Below are 20,298 nucleotides of genomic sequence, written 5' to 3'. Positions count from 1 at the left end.
TAGCATGTGTGATGAAACAGGCATTGATACCACAACTCATAGTGAGGCTGACATGTTAAAACTCCTGGAATCTCTAAAAACCTTCGCATGGTCCTATTCTGAATCCCATGCCATTTTCCTTCTGTTGATCTCATTTTCACCGAAGACCAGCTACACACTTATGTCCACATCAAACCTACTGACAAACAACAGTACTTACATTTTGACAGTTGCCATTCTTTCCATGTCAAACGTTCCCTCCCATACAGTCTTGACATTTGAGGCACATGCATTTGTTTGATGCAGACTGTTTACAGCAATACACCACCGTCCTCACACCCTTGACTGGACATAATTACCCCACCAGCCAAGTTCAAAAGCAGATTTCCTGGGCCTTCATAACCAATCCTGGTACAGCTGCTCCCTCCAAAAAAACAACTTCAGAGCACATCACATGTCACTCAGTGTTATCCCAGTCTTGAATGTATTAATCAGCTACTTCAATAAGGTCATGCCTTGAAATGAGATCCATTCTGGTTGAGATTTTTCCTACGACACCTACAATAGCTTTTTGTCGCCTTCCCAATCTCTGCAAAATCCTTTTCAGGCACTATGTTCCTTCTACACCTCTCTCTCACCCTATGGCTCCTACCTCTGTGACTGTCCTCGCTGCAAGACTTGCCCTATGCACCAGTTCTGTAACTGGCAAAGCATATACTATCGAAGGGAGAGCAACATGTGAAATGACATCATATGCCAGTTGTTACATAAACACATGCCTTTTACATCGGCAAAACTACCATCCAGTTAGGATGATTGGACAGAGGCAGAGGGTGTAGTGTTGCAACACACAATATCCTGTTGCAGAGCATGCTCTGCAACGTGACAGTCATGACCTCAGTGCCTGTTTCACCACATGCGGCATCTGGATTCTTCTCCAGACGCCAGTTTCTCAGAACTCAGCAGGTGAGAACTAGCACTACAACATGTCCTCGATTCTCACCAGCCACCTGGCCTTAATTTACATTAATTCCTTCCATCATGTCATTTCCTCACAGTAACTACCCCTTTCTTCATTACATTTTAGTTTTCTACATCTTTTATTTTTACCATCCCCCTTCCCACCTCTGTTACATACAATGCACTTACCTTTTTGCTCTTATTAACTCGTGCATGGTATTTTAGCAGTAATCTCTGTCTTGCATATTACCCTGCTTTCCACATTTATGCTCTCAGGTTTACAAATCTCATTCAATGGAGTCCCCAACAATCAGTCTCCCCTGACCCAGGCTTCTGGGTGGCTTTTCCAAACTGTATCCCTTTTCCTAAAGCTCTCCAGTCCTCTTCCTACATCCTTCTTCCTTCCCCTTCATCTCTTCTGCTGCACCGAAAGCTTGCATAAGTTCAACCTTCTTTTTGTGTGTGTGTGTGTGTGTGTGTGTGTGTGTGTGTGTGTGGTTTTGTGGGAGCACACACACATGTACATGCGTGCATGTTCTCCTGCTGCTGCTTGGTGAGTAGATTTTATCTATCCAATTAATATTGTCAAAAATTAATTATTTTTGTTGTTATACTAACCCATATACTGAGTTATTTGGTTATGCAATGAATTAATTATAGCATGTATATACAATAGTCAATAATTGGCCTTCTATAGCAGCTTTTGCAGAGTTTGAAATCTGCTCCTTTTGAAACATGCTACCTATCTGATGGTACATCCAATTACCAATTAAGATCAGTGATCTCTTGTGCAGTATCTGCCATTTTCGAATGTGAGTTAGTTCTTTGTGTGGATGTGACATCGTCGTTTCACTGAGGAAGCCATTTCCATTTTAGTTCGAGAATTGCTTCATGATGGCAGCAACTCTGAATGCCTTATACACCGTTAAGCATTTCTGGGATAAATGGAACTGATTATCCCTACTAGATAGCAGAGGAATCTCTCTTTTTTTTTAATTTTGTGTGTCATGGAAGGAGGATATAAGTTGAACATCAACAGAAGCAAAATAATGAAAATGGCATGTAACTGAATTAAATCAGGTGGTGCTCAGGGAGTTAGATTAGGAAATGAGACACTTAGAGCAGTAGATGAGTTTTGCTATTTGGGCAGCAAAATAACTGATAATGGTTGAGGTAGACGGGTTATAAAATGTAGACTGGCAATGGCAAGGAAAGCGAATCTGAAGAAGAGAAATTTGTTAACATGGAGTATATATTTAAGTGTCAGGAAGCCTTTTTTGAAAGTATTTGTATGGAGTGTAGCCATGTATGTAAGTGAAACATGTATGATAAACAGTTTAGACAAGAAGAGAATAAAAGCTTTTTAAATGTAGGGCTACAGAAGAATTCTGAAGATTAGACAGGTCGATCATATGCATAATGAGGAGGTGCTGAATAGCACTGGGCAGACAGGAAATTTGTGGCACAACTTGACCAAAAGAAGGTATCTGCGACATCAAGGGATCACCATTTTAGTATTTGAGGGAGAGCAGAGCATAAAAATAGTAGAGGGAGACCAAGAAATGAATGCGCTATGCAGGTTCAGCAGGATGTAAATTGCAGAAGTTACTTGGAGATGATAAGGCTTGCGCAGACAGAGTCAAGGAGAACTGCATCAAACCAGTCTTTGGACTGAAGACAACAACAATATGTACATAATGCTCTAAGCCACCTAATTTATGTATAAATATATTGGATATAAGCTTACTGGACAAAAAATTAGTTCTCCAGAGTGTACAAGCACCTATGAGTCACTAAGCCTTCACTGATAGTGCATGCTCAACAGTGTGTGCACTGCCTCTATGTGAGCATAAAGCAGTAGCCATCAGTGAGACATTAAGGTTTTAAGTTATACAGGGTGTTACAAAAAGGTACGGCCAAACTTTCAGGAAACATTCTTCACACACAAATAAAGAAAAGATGTAATGTGGACATGTGTCCGGAAACGCTTAATTTCCATGTTGGAGCTCATTTTAGTTTTGTCCACCTACGCTCAATGGAGCACGTTATCGTGATTTCACACGGGATACTCTACCTGTGCTGCTAGAACATGTGCCTTTACAAGTACGACACAACATGTGGTTCATGCACGATGGAGCTCCTGCACATTTCAGTCGAAGTGTTCGTACGCTTCTCAACAACAGATTCGGTGACCAATGGATTGGTAGAGGCGGACCAATCCCATGACCTTCACGCTCTCCTGGCCTCAACCCTCTTGGCTTTCATTTATGGGGGCGTTTGAAAGCTCTTGTCTATGCAACCCCGGTACCAAATGTAGAGACTCTTCGTGTTCGTATTGTGGATGGCTGTGATACAATACGCCATTCTCCAGGGCTGCATCAGCGCATCAGGGATTCCATGCGACGGAGGGTGGATGCATGTATCCTCACTAACAGAGGACATTTTGAACATTTCCTGTAACAAAGTGTTTGAAGTCACGCTGGTACGATCTGTTGCCGAGTGTTTCCATTCCATGATTAATGTGAATTGAAGAGAAGTAATAAAATGAGCTCTAACATGGAAAGCAAGCATTTCCGGACACATGTCCACATAACATATTTTCTTTCTTTGTGTGTGAGGAATGTTTCCTGAAAGTTTGGCCATACCTTTTTGTAACACCCTGTATTGTAGGTAAACATGAATATATGTAAGGAAGTGACAAAGTAGCAAACGGGGCAATCATATTTGGCTGTACCCATGGTCGTAAGGTGTGTAAAGTTGCTGGATCTATTGGTGTTTGTCAGCAGATTGTTCAGTGTGTCTACAAGTCTTGGCGTAACACATGTGGCCACAAAACATAACGTCAGATTTGTGGAAACAAAAAGATCCTGACTGAGAGGGACCCGAGATGTGTTTCAGTGTTTATGAATCAAATTGCTTCCAAATCCAAAAGCAATTGCTGCAGGCAGTGAATGAAAGTCTACCCCAACCCGTCAGCAAGAGAACATTTTGATAAGAAGTGCATGCATCTGGAGCTGGTCACCCCACATGAGGCCACTGCTAACACAGGCATACAAAGAAGATGACAGTACAGGTCATTGGGTTGGAAGAATATGTGACTGATTTTCTGAATGCTCCCCCACCCTATTACATCTCATTTGGCCTGCAAAATCATTGAATTGAAAGCAATAGAAAATCTGTGAGACATGTTGGAATAGTGGGTAAAATACCAATATCAGCATCCTTGCAATTGGATGGATTAGTACGATCAGATCTTAAGAGTATTGTGTGTAACCTGGAAGAACAGAACAATCTTCTGGACTACAAATCAGGTAGTTATCAAGTCCAGGAGGGGAAATGCATGGCATTAAATGATTCTTGAAATGATTTCCCTATGGGGTGACTAATATTTTGTCCAAGCTTACAATTATGCACACAAGAAAAAATAAGAGTTGCAGATGCAGAACAGATAACAATTAAAAAAGGTAAAAGTTTACAAGAAGGAGCAACAACTAGGAATCCACGGTGAAGTTGCATCTCAAGCCATGTCTCATAAAACTTTATTTTTAAAACTTTGGCATAATAATTCTATTTAACATATTATAAGGTACAACATAGTTTACATGTCTGGGTACATGGAGATTCAATATACACACACACAAGTATATACACTTTTTACAGTTTTTACAAGATACTCATCTTAAACAACAATTATTTAGTTAGATGCATTTCAGAGTATCACAGTGGAAGAGATCTCTTCAACAAACTCCACCAGCTAATTAAGTTTTGTTCTCAACAAGGAATGGTGAAACAGCTCTAAAAATTGTTCATACATGTTTACTTCATCACTGAATTTTAAAAACATATCTATTTATTGTAAAATATTTGCAATTTTTAGGCACATCATCACTCTAAAGTGACAAATTCTATCAAAGAAGATGGACAAAGCTGTTCACACAGGCTGACTCACAATACAAATTACAAATTTTTTTACATGAAACATTCTCAGACTTGTAACTTAAGAGAGCCAACATAAGCTCCATCTCCTTTGTATCTGCCAAGCAGTGCAAGCATGCCAAGTTTACGTTGATTGCAAAGAGATGACTGCAGCTCATAAAGGGTGCATATATTGAGCAAAACACTTTCATGCAGCCCACGAGCTGGGTTTGCTCTCACACCACCCTCCATTAACATCAGAGCATCACGTAAGCGGCCCAAGTAGAGCAGACATACTGCCATGTTATTCACCAACTGTAAAACAAAATTTTTATTTTGTTAATTCAACTACAAGTGATTGGTACACCCTTTATCATATCAATATAAATATTGTCACTTTTATATCTATAATCTGTTAATCACAATGTTGTGTATGATGGAGAAGAAAGTCTATGAAATGATCCACAATAATCATTATCTCTAAGAAAATATCAATTTTAAAAATCACATACATTTGCACAAAAGTAGCAGTGTAGAAAACTGTTTTAGAATTATGTACTAGTGCCAGTTCTTCCAATTGTATCATTTGTGGTACCTACCTAGATGTGCCAATAACACACATACAAATTAATGTATTTATTGCTCAAATAAAAAATTAAAAAATGTCATTTTGTGACAGACCATTGTCCATCTTGCAGTTCTAATATTTCAATGAAGAAATGTGTGTGAAATATATGTGTAATATGACACAAAGGCATTGAGTTTCAGACAGGAACGCCGAGAAAGGAGACAAAGTCCCTTCTCCTTCCTTCCTTCTTCTCCCTCTCACATGCACACATGCGCGCACATGCACGGCCACTGTCTCTGAGGACTGGAGCGCAGCTGTGACTGCATCTGATACAAGCATTAATCTGTTGGGGTAAGGTGGTAGGCGTAAGGAGGGGTCATGGGTCAGGAAGGGAGGGAGGGAGGGGGGGAGGGGACAGCAGGTGAGAGAAGATGCTGTACTCTCTGTGGAAGCATGCTGGGATGTGGTAGGGGCAGAATAGGGCTGTTAACTGCAGTGGTGAGAGGTTGTCCTGCAGGGAAGGGGAGAGGGCACCAGGGAGGGAAGTAGAGAAGCAGAAAAGACTAGTATGAGTGTGGGTGGGTTATAAGGCATGCGTAGTGGTGATGTGACAGAACTGAAGGGGAGAGGGGGTGGGGAACAGAGGCTAGCAAAGGTTGAGGCCTGAGGTCTTATGAGAATGAAGGATATAATAGGGCAAGCTCACACCTAGGCAATTCAGAAAAGCTGGTGTTGGTAGGAAGAATCCTGATGGAGGCAAGCTGTGAAGAAGTCATTAAAGTGAAGAACATTGTATTGGGTATCATTTTTAGCAACTGGATGGTCCAGCTGTTTCATGGCCACAGTTTGGCAGTGGCTATTCATGCAGAAAGACAGCTCATAAGTTACCATGCCCATGTAGAAAGAGGCATAGTGGTTACAGCTTAGTTTGAAGATCATGTAGCTGCTTTCACAGGTAGACTTGCCTCTGATAGCGTAGGAGATACCTGTGGCAGGACTGGAAAAAACTGTAGTGGGATGATGTATGGGACAGGCTCTGCATCTAGATCAATACAAGGCATGAGGCAAAGGATGGAATAGAGATGCACAAGGATATTGCATAGGTTTGGTGGATGGCAGAATACCACTGTGAAAGTGGGCGGGAAGGGAAGGATATTCTTAATGTCAGAGCATGACAAGAGGTAGTAGAAATACTGGTGGAGAATGTGATAGAGCTCCTCCAGTCCTGGTTGGCACTGAGTCACAAGAGGAATGCTCCTTTACTGTCATACAGTGGGTGTGTGAGAGGTGGTAGGTGACTGGAGATAGAGAACGTAGGGGGACTGATCATCACTACGCATGCAACAATGGTGTTTTGCCAGGCTGTATGGAAAAGTTTCTTGGTATGGAATGAGTGGCAGCTGCCAAAGTGGAGGTAGTTTTGTTTTGGATAGAGGTACTAATGTAGCCATGTAGTGGAGATAGATTTGTTTTGGATGGAGGTACTGATGTACTCATCCTTGAGATGGATTTCAGCACTGAGGTAGGTGGCTTGTTGGGTTCAGGAGGACCTGACAAAGCAAATTGGGGAGAGGGCTGTTAAGGTCCTGCAGGAATCTGGATAGGGTGTTCTCATCCTTAGTCCACATCATGAAGATGTCAAAAATGAATCTGAATGAGCTGAGGAGTTTGGGATTCTGGGTATTTAGGACAGATTCCTCTAGACGCCCCTCAATAGGTTGGCGTAGGATAGTGCCATGTGGTTGGGCATTGCTGTACCATGGATCTTTCTGTAGGTTTTCCCTCAAAGGAGAAGTCTTAGTAAATGTAGTAGGTCTGCAAGGCAGGGTTTGGCAGCTATGAAGGGATGTGAGGAAGGTTTGATGGGGCTCATGTAGAGGTGGTGGACAGTGGTTGCCCAAGACCGGAGTAGGAGAGCAGATCGGAGCGATTTTTGAGGTGGTATTGTACATGCTGCTGTAGTTCCTGGACGGCAAGAGCTTCAATCTGGGAGATGGGACGCAAGAATTTGGGACTGGTCTCTCATAATCCAGTTACACCTGCTGCCCCTTCTCTTCACACCTATTCACACACAGCTCTACATTCCACTAGTATTCTCTTTTTATTCATTTTTTTCTTTGATCTCATTGTGTTTTCATGCCGATTTTAATTTGCTTTAGACTTTCACTATACACTCCACTCCATCACATTTCACCTTCTCCCCTACACTTAATCTATTTCTTCCTTTTTCTGATTTTTCCTATGTACATTTTAATTTTTTTTTATCCTTTCCCATGGATCGTTGCTCTTCCCATGTGCGCCAGTATAGGAAAGCTTCTCTATCCCTAGCCAGAACCCAGTCCCACATAATGTTGCTATGTTGTTGCCTAGCTTGCAGAATGGTCCCAATTGGCCTGATCATCCAATTACACATAACCAGATGCAGCCCTGCTCTCCACAATGACCTCTATCTGTTCACATTCTGTCAGTCCATAGCCCTCACCAACCTAGTCATGCAAAACCATATAAATCAGGCCCAAACATCTTTGCAATATCTCTCCTCTCCATATATAAAAGTCTCTTGCTCGCAATCCCAAATTCCTGCATTTCATCTCCCAAACTGAAACTTTTGCACCACAGGACCTAGAGCAACATGCACACCACCTTAAAAAGAAAAACTTTCAAACTTGTTCACATCCTACTCCTGCCTTGGGACTACCACTATCCACCATCTCTACAAGATCCTCCATCAAAGTTCCCTCACATCCCCTCAAAGCCACCAACCCTGCTTTGCAGACCTATTGCATATACCACACCCTGAGAAACTCTATTCCAACACCCTCTAGTACCCAGAACCGAAACGGACATGACACACAGATATGAACCTGTCCTCCAATAACATCAGTCCCACAAAAATGTCAGTCCCATCCGAAGGCCTTACCTTTGCCCCATCGTCAAACTGAATCATGGTGTGCTTGTTAAAAATCTTCTCTCCTCCTACAAGTCCCTATACAGGGAAACAATTTTTTGCCACCAACACCACCAATCAGGCGCAGTCCAGAACCAATACTGAACCTTGCTCGACTCAGTTCACTACTTCGTACAACTTGTCATCCACCCACATAGCCCCCATCAACTTTCCAGAATTTCTTCACCTTTAACATTGCCTCACCACCATTCCCCAAATTCTACAACGGACTCCACCAGCTGTTAGATATGTCCACCTACATACGCTGTCACAATGAGCCCATTCCAGAAATCTAACAGGATCTCCAGTCCCTCCTAAAATCCTTAGGTCCATCCATCCCAGAATGCCTCCCCCGAGTCTCGCTTTCTCTCTCTTCCCCCCCCCCCCTCCCCCCCCCCCCCCAGCTTTCCCCACAATCCTACCTTCTAAATGCTTCCTAAACTCCATAACCCTACCACCCAGCACCCAGAGCCAAATGCTCTCATTGTGACTAACCCACCCAACCACCCCTCTCCTCCTCCACTCTACGCTGTGGACCAACACTTTCAGTCAATGTATATCCTCCTTCCTGGTCACCATGAGCAACATGGGGGCATCATCTACAAACAGATCTGCAGTACAGCGATGGGGACCCGCATGACATCATTCTACTCTAGGGCATACACAGGTATCCTTCTGAACCACCCAGAATCAAGGGTGAGGACACCCTATGCACATCCTTCCAGAATCTCAACACCTTCTCCCTCATTTGCTTCACCTGGTCCTCCTCAACCCAACAAGCTACTTTCCATGATGTTGAACTCCATCTCAAGAATGGCTCCATTGGTACCTCTGTCCAAATCACACCTAACAACCACCTCCACTTCAACAGATGACACCCATTCCCTCCCAAGAAGCCCTTCCATATGGTATAGTAAACAGCTGTTGTCGCATATGTAGTGATGAGCAGTCACTCTTCAAATATTCCAAGGGTCTTGCTGAGGCCTTCACAAACTGAAATTACCCTCCCAAGCTTATCCAGAAACAGATCTCTCATGCCTAGTCTCTCCAGTCACTTGCCACCTACTACATACCCACAGTCTGGCCACAAAGGAGACCCTCTAATGCAGGCTGTTCCAGCTCGTCAGCTCCGTTGTGAGCCGTGGAGTGCTCCCTGCTCCAGGGAGCTGTGTCACTTGCTATGACCATTCAAGTGGGCCGGCACGTGGCCTGGCTGGCTGAGGCAGGCGGCAAGGCAAGCGTTTTGATGTGCCAGCTGCTTCTTACAAGATTGACAACCTCATACTCTTAGCTGCTAAGACATGGTGACATGCTACACCAGGAAATACGATGTTCAGGAAGTAAACAAGAAACAACTGTTTTACAAGAAATTGCATACTAAATTTATTGGGCCTCTGTAGCTTGACATTTTCTTTTCATTACAAGATCGGAAATATCAGGCGTCAAAGTGTTCGCAGCGTTAATGCAGAGGATGGCCTTCATTGTTGCATCCTGAAGAAACGATCATTCCTTACTTTTTAGTCTTTTCATTGCTGAGAAAAGCTGCTCACAACAATATGTAGATCCAAACATGCACATGATCTGAGCAGCATTGATGTGAAGCTCGGGAAATGTTTTTTGCTGTAATTAACGATACCATCACGACAAATTCAACGTGTTGTAATACCTCTCTTTCAACAAAGTTGAATTTTGCATCTCAGTTATCTCCAATTGAAGTGACGGTGACAAGTCATCGGGGGAAACTGAAAAAGGGGTGCTGAACACCTTAAGTTCCATTTCCAAACTAGTGAGGTCTCGGAATCGTGTTTCAAATGACATGATGAGCTGCTTTAACTTTGCTTGGTAATCGCCAAAAGTAGTACCTTCAGGTAGTTTTAAAGAAGCAAGACGACTGAAGAACATTAAATGTCCATTACTCATCTGCCTCTCAAATAAAAGTAACTTTTCCATGAACACTTTGATCTGGTCATGCATGTCAATGATTAGCTGCACTTTGCCCTGCAGTCACAGATTTAAATTATTCAGATGCATAGTTATATCAGCTAGGAATGCCAGGTCTGATATCCATTTTATATCTTGCAGACAACGAATTTCTTCCCCTTTCATTTCGAGAAAAAGGGATATTTCCTCACGAATGGCAAAGAAAACATCAAGAACTTTTCCCCAACTCAGGCAACGAACTGTACTGTGGTAAGGTATATCCCCATACTCCCCTTCCATATTTTTCAGGAATGCTTTGAAGTGGCGATGATTCATACCGTGATGCCGCACAAAATTAACACACTTCACGACGTCTTTCATTACGCCACCTCTACTGCTCCAGCACACAGTGCCTCTTGGTGAATAAAACAATGAAGAGTCAAAATGTCTTTCCCGAATTCGTCCCTGAGTTTATATTTCAGATGAGAAGCAAAACCTTGGTGACGCCCGATCATTTGTGGTGCACAGTCTTTCGCTACAGAATGGAGCTTATCCCACGGCAAATTCATATTGTCCACAGATTCACAAACAGCTTCAAAAATGCAAGTCCTGTTGCGGTGTAATTGAGTGGTACTACATCCAAAAGTTCTTCATTTACTTGCAGCTCCATGTCGACACCACGCACAAAGACTGCAAGTTGAGCACAGTCTGATATGTCGGTGCTTTCGTCAAGCGCTAGCGAAAATGCAACAAAGCTCTCTGCCTTTTTCCTGAGCTGTGTCTAAATCCGCTGCCATGTCCAGGATTCGATGAGACAATGTTTGCTTCGACAGGCAAACCCCTTCAATTGCCTGCACCTCCATTGGAAAGAAACATTCTGCAACTGCTACCATGCACGATTTTACGAGTGGTCCCACCGAAAATGGCTTGCCACTTGTCGCAATGATGTGAGCGACCCTGTAGCTTGCTTGAATTGCAGATTCAGTAGTGTTATCTCCACTCTCATTCACCCGAAAATTATGAACGCATTACAGAACACGAACTATGTTGCATGTTTTGGTACCCTCTGTATTACAAAACTGTTTTTGAACTTATGTCTCCTGGTGTGTCGTTCTTAAGCCTGGCTACCTGTTCTTAGCGTGCAACGCCTTCTATCTGATTGTAGTGCGCTGCATGAAGTCATGTACAATGTCGTCGTATATTGTACCTCTTCTCAGAATTAAATACTTTATGACATACAAGACAATGGGAACGATCAACCCTCTCAATGAATAGAAAGGTATCCTCCAATAGAGGTACAGAGTTCCTGCAGCTACTCATAGCTGTCATTGAACACGGATTATTGCGTCAGTTGCGGCTGCATGCGGCCAGGGGGCAGTGAGTTCTCTTTCCCCCTCCATGCGGGCTCCGAGCTGCCACAGTGAGCGCTCCGGAGCGCTCCGGCTCCCTGGAGCTCGGTTGGAACAGCCTGCTCTAATGACTCAGTACCACCCAGGACTTGAACAACTGAATTACATATGGTTTCAATAACCTCTCAGCATGCCCTACCTACCAACCTTTCCACAAAGGTATTTTGCAACATATAGAACCTACACAATATTGTTGCCCATGTGTATTCACCCTTGCACCTGACCCCTTGCCTCATGGCTCATAACCTTACAATAGATCTACAGACAAATTACGTCCCATAAATCCTCCCACTATCACCTGCTCCAGACCTCTCACAGACATTTCCCACCCCATCAGAGGCAGGGCTAAGTGTGAAAGCAGCTACACGATCTGCAGTCTACGTTGTAACCACGGCACTGCTCTCTAGGGGGAACATGGGCATAACTAACAAGCTGTCTGTCCGCATAAAATGGCCACTGCCACACTGCGGCTGAGAAACAGCTGGAGCACCCAGTTGCTGACAATGTGCTTCACTCTGATGAGTGTTTTACAGCCTGTGGCATATGGACTCTTCCTACCAACACAAGCTCTTCTCCCAAAACCTCCCGACTGCACCTAGCAGCCCTCCCCCTCCCCTGCATGCTCCAACAACATGAGCAGCACTACATCTTCCACCATCCCTACCCTGCTATCCCACTCCCTCCTCACTCAATGCCTCCTCCATACCCCCTACCACCTATCCAAGCAACTACTGCTCACATCAGATGTAATCATTGTCAGATTCCAGAGCCCAGACACAGTGACTATGTGTGTATGTTATGCTTGTATGAGCATTTTCTATTTTGGAAAAAGTACATTGTGCAAAAGCTCAATATTTTAGCAGTCTTGTTCATTATGCCTGTCTGTGACTTAGTGCCACCTCTACACGGAGCATCACAATCTATCCTCTCTCTAATCTTTAGTGTAATAATCATACTTCCCAGGAATATTGTATTATAACTTAGTGGTACAAAGAAGACCAAAGAGTTTCATCATGATGTGCATATTTTAGAAGCCAATTTCTGAATTACCTTTTGGTATCACCATAGTAAGCTTTGTAACTAATAAACTTACTAAGTAATCAGGTCACATGCTATTGTAAAGCAGTATCTAATAAGATAGTAATCATTACTGAGAAGCACAGTGAGCTGGAATTGGAACTAATACTATTTATATTGCACATCAATATTTTCAACACTAGCACTTCCAGTCACCAAACTAAGGAAACCTGGAGAAAAACCAAAAACACAAGTGGTACTGTTTCTCTATCTTTTGGTTTTTAATTTCTTCATTAAGAGAAAGTCACAGTCAAGCACCACGAGAACAGAAAGGTCTAGGGCACAGCTGCTGGAAGGAATGCAAAGCTAGACTTCTCTGATCATCAATGAGGAAAGATGTATGGTGTAGGTAAGTTTAAGATATAACAGTGGTCTAATGAACAGCTTTCAGATTTGTAAACAATAGATGAAAGATGAGAGCTAGAAGAAATACCAGGATGTAAATGGAAATGAAAGACAGAAATAAAGATCTGGAGGTGATCACATTTGACAGTGAAAATCATAATTCCAATAATCATTATAAATTGAAAGACATGTTAACAGAGAGAATGTAGATGGAAGAGAGAGGAAGGAAAACTGTGGAAGTTAAAGTAACTAATATTAACCAAAAGTGTTCAGAGATAAAGCCAAATACGTATGGCTGGTGTATACAGTTTGTCTGCTGCATTGAGTCCGATTGATAGATAGTAGAAGTCTTGCTAACATAACACACAGAACAAATCTAAAGAGTCTCAGCTGGCACATCACATTTATGCTATCACACACTCTTTTGATGATAGTGAGGGATGTACCAAAAGCTTTCAGCAGTGCAAAACCAGAAATGTCTGCAATAATAGGATTATTGGAAAATCAAAAAGTAAACAATGTAAGCATCGGTACTGCAGTGACAATGCTTTGGGAAGTTTGTTGACAACAACAGGAATGTTGAGATGACTCATGGTGTGTGTTTAATCCAGTGATTTTATACAGTTTGTTTCAAATAAGGTGTTTTCTCTCTGTAACTTATGAAATAACAGGTGAAAGGAATATTTACAGAGATACATAAATTCAGAAATCAGATAGATAAAAAATCTGCTCCCCACGTTGTGGCAGGAGAATACACATATAAAGGTGTATTAAAGTTTGCAAGCTTTTGGTGCCACTGGCTCCTTCCTCTGGTAAAAGGGTTGAAGGGGAAGAAATAGGGAAGAAGGAAAAGGACTTACTTGGGGTTCTAGGCAACTTTCCAAACTCTAGCCTTTTTCCTAAACCTCGCTAGTCCTTTTCCTTTCCCTTCAACCCTTCCGCCAGAAGAAGGAGCCACTTGCTCTGAAAGCTTGCACACTTTAACACATTTATTGTGTGTTCTCCTGCCCCTGCTTAGTGAGTAGATTTTTATCTATCCAATTACACTATATTCTCATAAACTTATTATTTTCATTGATATAAACTTAAGAAATGTTACTCTTTCTGCAGAGTTATGAACATAGTTTGATTGCTTGTTTTCCAGAGAATTACAGCACAAGTTATAATTTTTTTGGAATAGAATGTTATTGTTCCATCATTTAGCTGGTGCATTTCAGCAAACTACGTACAAATCAATTTCAACCAAATTTTTTATCAATTTTAGTTAGGGAGTTTGAAGCATTCATAGTTTTTGGGGTGGATGCAACATGTGGTGCAGAACTGGCTGTGTTCAAATGGTTTTTCCGGTGGCACAATGGTTATTTGTGCAAGATGTTTCAATGAGTGACCATTTTCCTGAAAGCACATGTCAGTGTACGTTCTAAACAATCTGTGGATGACACGTAAAGCTGGTGACATCATGGAATGACAAGCTTCCTCAGTGTGCTGTTTGAAGTCATGTTTTGTTAGATTGCAGAATTTATCTTTACATTGCTATATACAAGGTCAGAATGCACAAGCAAACAATGTTTTACCTGCCACAGATAATGACATGGATAAGCATGGGATACATATCCACTGAGTATGTTGATGTGCTGCTTGCTTGGTGAATGCCAACACAACGCCAATAAAGCAACCATGGTTTATGCTGTGTGACAACTCAGTCCAAGAGCACCTTCAATCATTACATTCTTGTGTGCTGAACAATGATTTCTAGAACCAAGTAGTCTGAGAAAATGTGGTAGTGACAGATGAAGACCAGCTGGCAGTGAAGATGTGGAAGCATTTTGTTGCAATACAGCATTACCATCATGTCAGTCTTACATGCCTGTGGCAAATAGCAGATGGTCAAAAGTTTAACAAATACCATCTGTCACTGAAACAGAAGCTGCATGGGAACAAGTACAGTTGTAGAGTTACTTCGTGCACATGGCCTGTGACTAATTTCACTCTGAAGGTCTTACAAAGTATTATGGTCTGTCATGAATCCACATTTGCACATTATGGTGCACTGGGGCACAGAAAATCCTAGGTGGGTACATCATGTTGTTCATCAAAGGAGGTGATCCAGAAGACATCAGAAATGGAGTGAGTACCAATCTAAGATTGAGTGTTGCATACATCAGAAATAAATGCGTCGCTTTTATGTCAGTGCTAAGCTGAGTTACTTCCTTCCCACTACAGTTCTGCAGCTATGATAAGTATGAGAATGGAGGTGCTGCAGTCCATTCCTACATGTCAATTCATTCTTGCTTGCTCAAGTGTGCAGGAGTATAAAGCTAGTTGTGATTTAGTACAGAAGTTGAATGTATGATCCTGTTGTTGTAAAGTAGCTCTGACAGGGTGAAAATGACCAATTGCAAGGATCAGATGGCCTCCAATGAAACCATGTTTTGTGAAATAGTGGAGGGTAAGGGTGGAAATTAAGTGCTGTCCTCCATAAGAGGGAGAGTGACCTCTGGAAAAAGTTTGGTACTATATCTGCACTTCATAGATGAAAACAAAGTTTGTACAGTACAAACAAAATGGTTGTGTTCTTGTTTATTCAATCTACACCATGAGAAAACTGATGTGCTCTCTCAAATGAAAACAGTACACAAGAGTGCCATCACTTATGAACAAAAATAATAATATTTGTGTATATTTTTTGTTATGGTGAGTTGTGCTTATGAATTAACAGCAAGCTGCGTAGCTTATCATTCATTTTTATAGCTTGTTTGAAGACTGTTGTGAATTTATTTTAATTATTGATTGACATTTAGAGGGTACGCTTCACCCTTGTTTCCGGTTTTCTTGTACTGTCCTCACAGACTTAATAAAGTGTAGAAGATATGTATGTATGTCACCTGGCATTCTATGAATATAGAGCAAATATTAAAGTAAACAGAGTTGTTGAAAAAAGTTACACACACACACACACACACACACACACACACACACACACACACACACAGAGAGAGAGAGAGAGAGAGAGAGAGAGAGAGAGATTATAAAGTATTCAGCTTTAACCACTCAGTCATTATATTGCTTTATAACAACACCTATGCATGATGGCTGCATATGTAGAGCAATGCCGTGAGTCCTTGGTTACACTTGCAAACTTGTGTACTTGCTCTTCATTCTATGTTAGTATAGTCCTCTTGTACATGACATCAGACTTAAGTGATGAGTTTTCAGTTAAAAGGGCAGCAATGGAGACTAGAGAGTTGAGAATCCTAGTTTATGGAAATGTTAAGTTCTAAGATGACATCATAGGACCCACTGTCAAGTATAAAGTGGGAATACACAGCTCATTTCTGACCTCGATGGTCCATTAACATACAATTTTGGAGATTAAATCAGCAGCAGTGGTCCAGACAAACTTGCAATTGTTGGAGGACAGTTTTGCATTACTGTGTGGAGCTATGTCATATAATGTAATTAGCTGTGCATCATGACCAGAAAGACCATTCTTAACAGGAAAAGTTTTTATTTGATTAAATTTACCTTGGACTATAAAAACATTATGTATCAGTGTGCTGCTTTCCTGTACTACCCAAGTAGGAAAATCAGTAACTAATGTCAAATTGAAAGAAGCAAGTAACACTTCTAGGTCATTCTTTTTATCAGGCTCTTTCAGAAAATCTGCATTGAACTCCCCACAAACAATTACTTTCTGTCTGACACGCAGGCAGGCAGCACAAAAGAGAATCCAAGCTTCTCAAAAATAACTGAAAATTTTCCAGTGGGGACCAATGCACACCTACAATTATAGAAGTGCCATTACTTAGTTTAATCTAACAGGCATTCGCTTTGCATAATTTTTCAGTTTCTGAATTTTCCACACTATGATAAAAATTTTAACATATATGGCAACTCCTCCTCTCTTCATAGTGCCTCTACTTGCATGCGCTGAAGACATATATCTGCTTTCCATATCTGCGACTATGGTGAGTGTGTTGGTCAGCAAGCTTTTAATGAACTGAGTGTTGTACTCCCCACATATTCGTTCAGAATGCATTTCAGGTGCTTTGCCACCTGGTATGGAAGTGTGCCAACTTAACTATGGGTTTTACATGAATTCCTTCCTTGTGTGACTTAGGAAGGCCACATAGTTGTGATGGCAGTTCTGTGCATCATGCAGTCTAAAAACTTCAGAACATTTAAATTCCATCCATCACAACATAAAATTCATGATGAACCTCAATATATTAGTTAAGAGACATATGGACAGATTCCTGGGTCACAGTATGTATAAAAAACTTATGCACACTGATATCTATCTCTGTGTATCGGGCCATCACCATCCATTGCAAAGAAATTTGGTGCTAAAGACTCTGGACCATAGAGCGCGAACACCTTTAGACAAGGAGAGCCTTGCTGAAGATTTATGTAGTAACACTGTTCATGTTTATGTCACACTTCACTTAGCGTAGACCGAGACTGTGTGTTAACTGACTGGGCACGGCCCGTGCTGCCTCAGTAGTTGTTGTTGTTACGCCGGTAGAGGTCACATCTGAATTCTCGCGTGCCCTCTGGTGGAGGGGACTCTACTTGCGGCAATTACCGTCTCGGACGCGCCGTGCCGATGTGCGACACCCGCGATCTTTCTGGTGGCTACTGCACTCCTCCTCCTTTGGGGGGTGACACCACTGTGATCCACTGCGTCAGAAGGTGGAGTGTCGGGCAGGAGCGATGTCCTCCACATCCATTGGAAGGCCGGAGTTGAGGGGATCTGCCAACCCTCGAGCCGGAACCTTCGAATACAGCTGGAAGTGACCCACATGAAGAGGCCCCCATCATCCCACCACCGGAGCCCGGGACCGAATGGGCGACAACCTGTTGAACTCCGGATCCTGTTCCACCTCGGGAGGGGCAAGACCCAGCGGCGGGGACGATGGGGAAGGGACGACCACAGGTGAATCAGCCTCCTGAGAAACCTGGCCTGCGAGGGGGGCCGGCTCTCACTGGGGCATCGCTAACAATGGCGATGCCGGTGTTGGAGCTACTGGAGGCTGCCAAGGCTGAGAATCATTGCAGTGCGGCAGAGTCACAGTGGGGAGAGGTGGTGGCGTCCCCTGAGAAACCAACAGGGGAGGCCGGCAATGGGGAAGCTGGTGTCCAAGAGGTCGGAGGGTGGGTGCCCACACGTGGACGTAGCTGATTTTGGTGACGATGTACCACCCGGTCCCCTGCCTGCAAGGTATAGAGCCGGCGGCCATTTTGGCCGGTATCCAACGTGGATTGCGACCAAACCCACGTGCCTAGACTGACATACCCAGTGGAAAGCCAGGTACTCCATTTTGCGAAGACTGGCGAGGACCAGGACGGAGGAGGTGCAGCAGAGTCCTAGGTTGGCGCCCATGGAGGAGCTCTGCGGGGCTGCGTTCTCCCATTGGTGTGGTCCGGTAGGCCGTCAGGAAAAATGTCAATGCCTCCTCTGCAGGAAATTCATGCACATACTTTTTTATCTGTGTCTTAAATGTGTGCACCATGTGCTCGGGTTCCCCATTCGATTGTGGATGGAAGGGGGGAGAGCAAACGTGCCGAATACCGAAACGCCTACAAAAATCCTGGAAGGTCTGCGAAATAAACTGCGGTCCATTGTCCGAGACCAGGGTGATTGGCAGACCTTCCACAGAAAAGATTTTTGCTAGTGCCTGGATTGCAACTTCTGAAGTGGTTGAGGAGCAGCGAACCACATATGGGAATCGAGAATAAGCATAAATGACAATAGCCAAAAGCCATTGAGAAATGGGCCTGCAAAATAGCCATTGAGAAATGGGCCTGCAAAATCGATGTGAACACGTTCCCATGCTTGGGTTGCTGGCGGCCATGAAGAGAATGCGGCCCTGGGAGATGCCTGTTGGCTTGCACACTGGGCACAGGCAGCCACCAAGTGCTCAATTTCTCTGTCAATACCAGGCCAGTACACATGTCTGTGAGCCAAGGTTTTAGTACGGGAAACACCCCAGTGCCCTGCATGTAATAACGTGAGGACCTCCCTTCGTAAACTTGCAGGAACAACCATGCAAGGAGCTGTATCCTCGGTAGGCAGAAGGAGAACTCCTTCCAAGACCGAGAGGCGGTCTCATAGAATAAAATAATTACGAAGAGGGTCAGAGGCCCGGCCTGGAGGGCGGGATGACCACCCCTGCTGAATGAGGTGAACTACTTGCCAGAGAGCTGGGTCAGCTGCCGTTTCCCTGGCGACTCAAGACCTAGTGATCGGGAAGCCATCAACCGCTTGGCGGGACGCCACATCCAAATGAGAACACACAATCTCCTCTCGATCGAATGTAGGATCCGGGCCCACCAGAAGGTGGGAAAGAGCGTTGGCGTTGGCATGCTATCTGGTACAGCGAAAATGAATGTCGTAATGGTACTTAGAGAGGAACAAGGCCCAGCACTGTAGTCTGTGGGCCGCCCTATCCAGAATCGGAGAGGCAAGGCCAAATAACAATATTACGGCTTATGGTCAGTGATTAACTGAAACTTCGTGCCATACAAGAAAGGGTGAAACTTGGTAACAGCGTAGACAATGGCCAAAGCCTCTTTTTCCACCTGGGAGTAATGGGCCTGCGCGGGACTAAGAGTTTTAGATGCAAACGCCAGGGGTTGTGAAGCATCTGTAGCCAGGACCAACGGCTTATGGGGGTCAAAAGTAGCCAAACAAGGCGCTGACGTGAGGAGGCCCTTCAACGAGGTGAACACTCGCTCGCATGTAGGCGACCAATCAAAAGGAACACACTTGCGCAGAAGGCAGTACAAGGGGCAGGCTATGGTGGAAGCCTTGGGAATGAACCGTTGGTAATAGGCTATCTTGCCTAAAAAAGCTTGTAACTCTTTCAGCGAAGCGGGCCAAGGAAGGTCGACGATACCGTGGACCAAACTTCCTAGTGGCTGGACGCCGTGCCGACAGATGGTGTACCCACATACGCAATGGCCGGGTTGGAAGAAGTTTGACTCACACAGGTTGCAACGCAAGCCCACAGACCTGAATTTGACAAAGAGGGTGCGAAGACTGTGCAAGTGTTTCTTCATGCTGCGGCCTGTGACAATTATGTCATCCAGGTAATTAATACAATGAGGGATTGTCGACGTGACGTGCTCAAGATAATGCTGGAATATCGCTGGGGAACTGGATATTCCGAAGGCCA

At 43.4% G+C, this 20,298-nt stretch overlaps 1 protein-coding gene across 2 annotated transcripts in view; it reads right to left on the bottom strand.

Annotated features, from left to right (window-relative positions):
- Positions 1-4,437: 4,437 nt before the first annotated feature.
- Positions 4,438-20,298, bottom strand: part of LOC126278338 (trafficking protein particle complex subunit 12) — a 134,019-nt gene continuing 118,158 nt past the window's right edge. For both annotated transcript variants that reach the window (XM_049978375.1, XM_049978376.1), the window contains exon 9: positions 4,438-5,169. In XM_049978375.1, coding sequence (XP_049834332.1) covers positions 4,924-5,169 — 246 coding nt within the window. In that variant the 3' untranslated portion in view covers positions 4,438-4,923. The remainder of the gene's footprint in view (positions 5,170-20,298) is intronic.

Source organism: Schistocerca gregaria, chromosome 6 (genome assembly GCF_023897955.1).
Source record: "Schistocerca gregaria isolate iqSchGreg1 chromosome 6, iqSchGreg1.2, whole genome shotgun sequence".
Lineage (NCBI taxonomy): Eukaryota > Metazoa > Arthropoda > Insecta > Orthoptera > Acrididae > Schistocerca > Schistocerca gregaria.
Note: the sequence above shows the minus strand (reverse complement) of the source record. Positions and strands in the feature narration are given on the sequence as shown.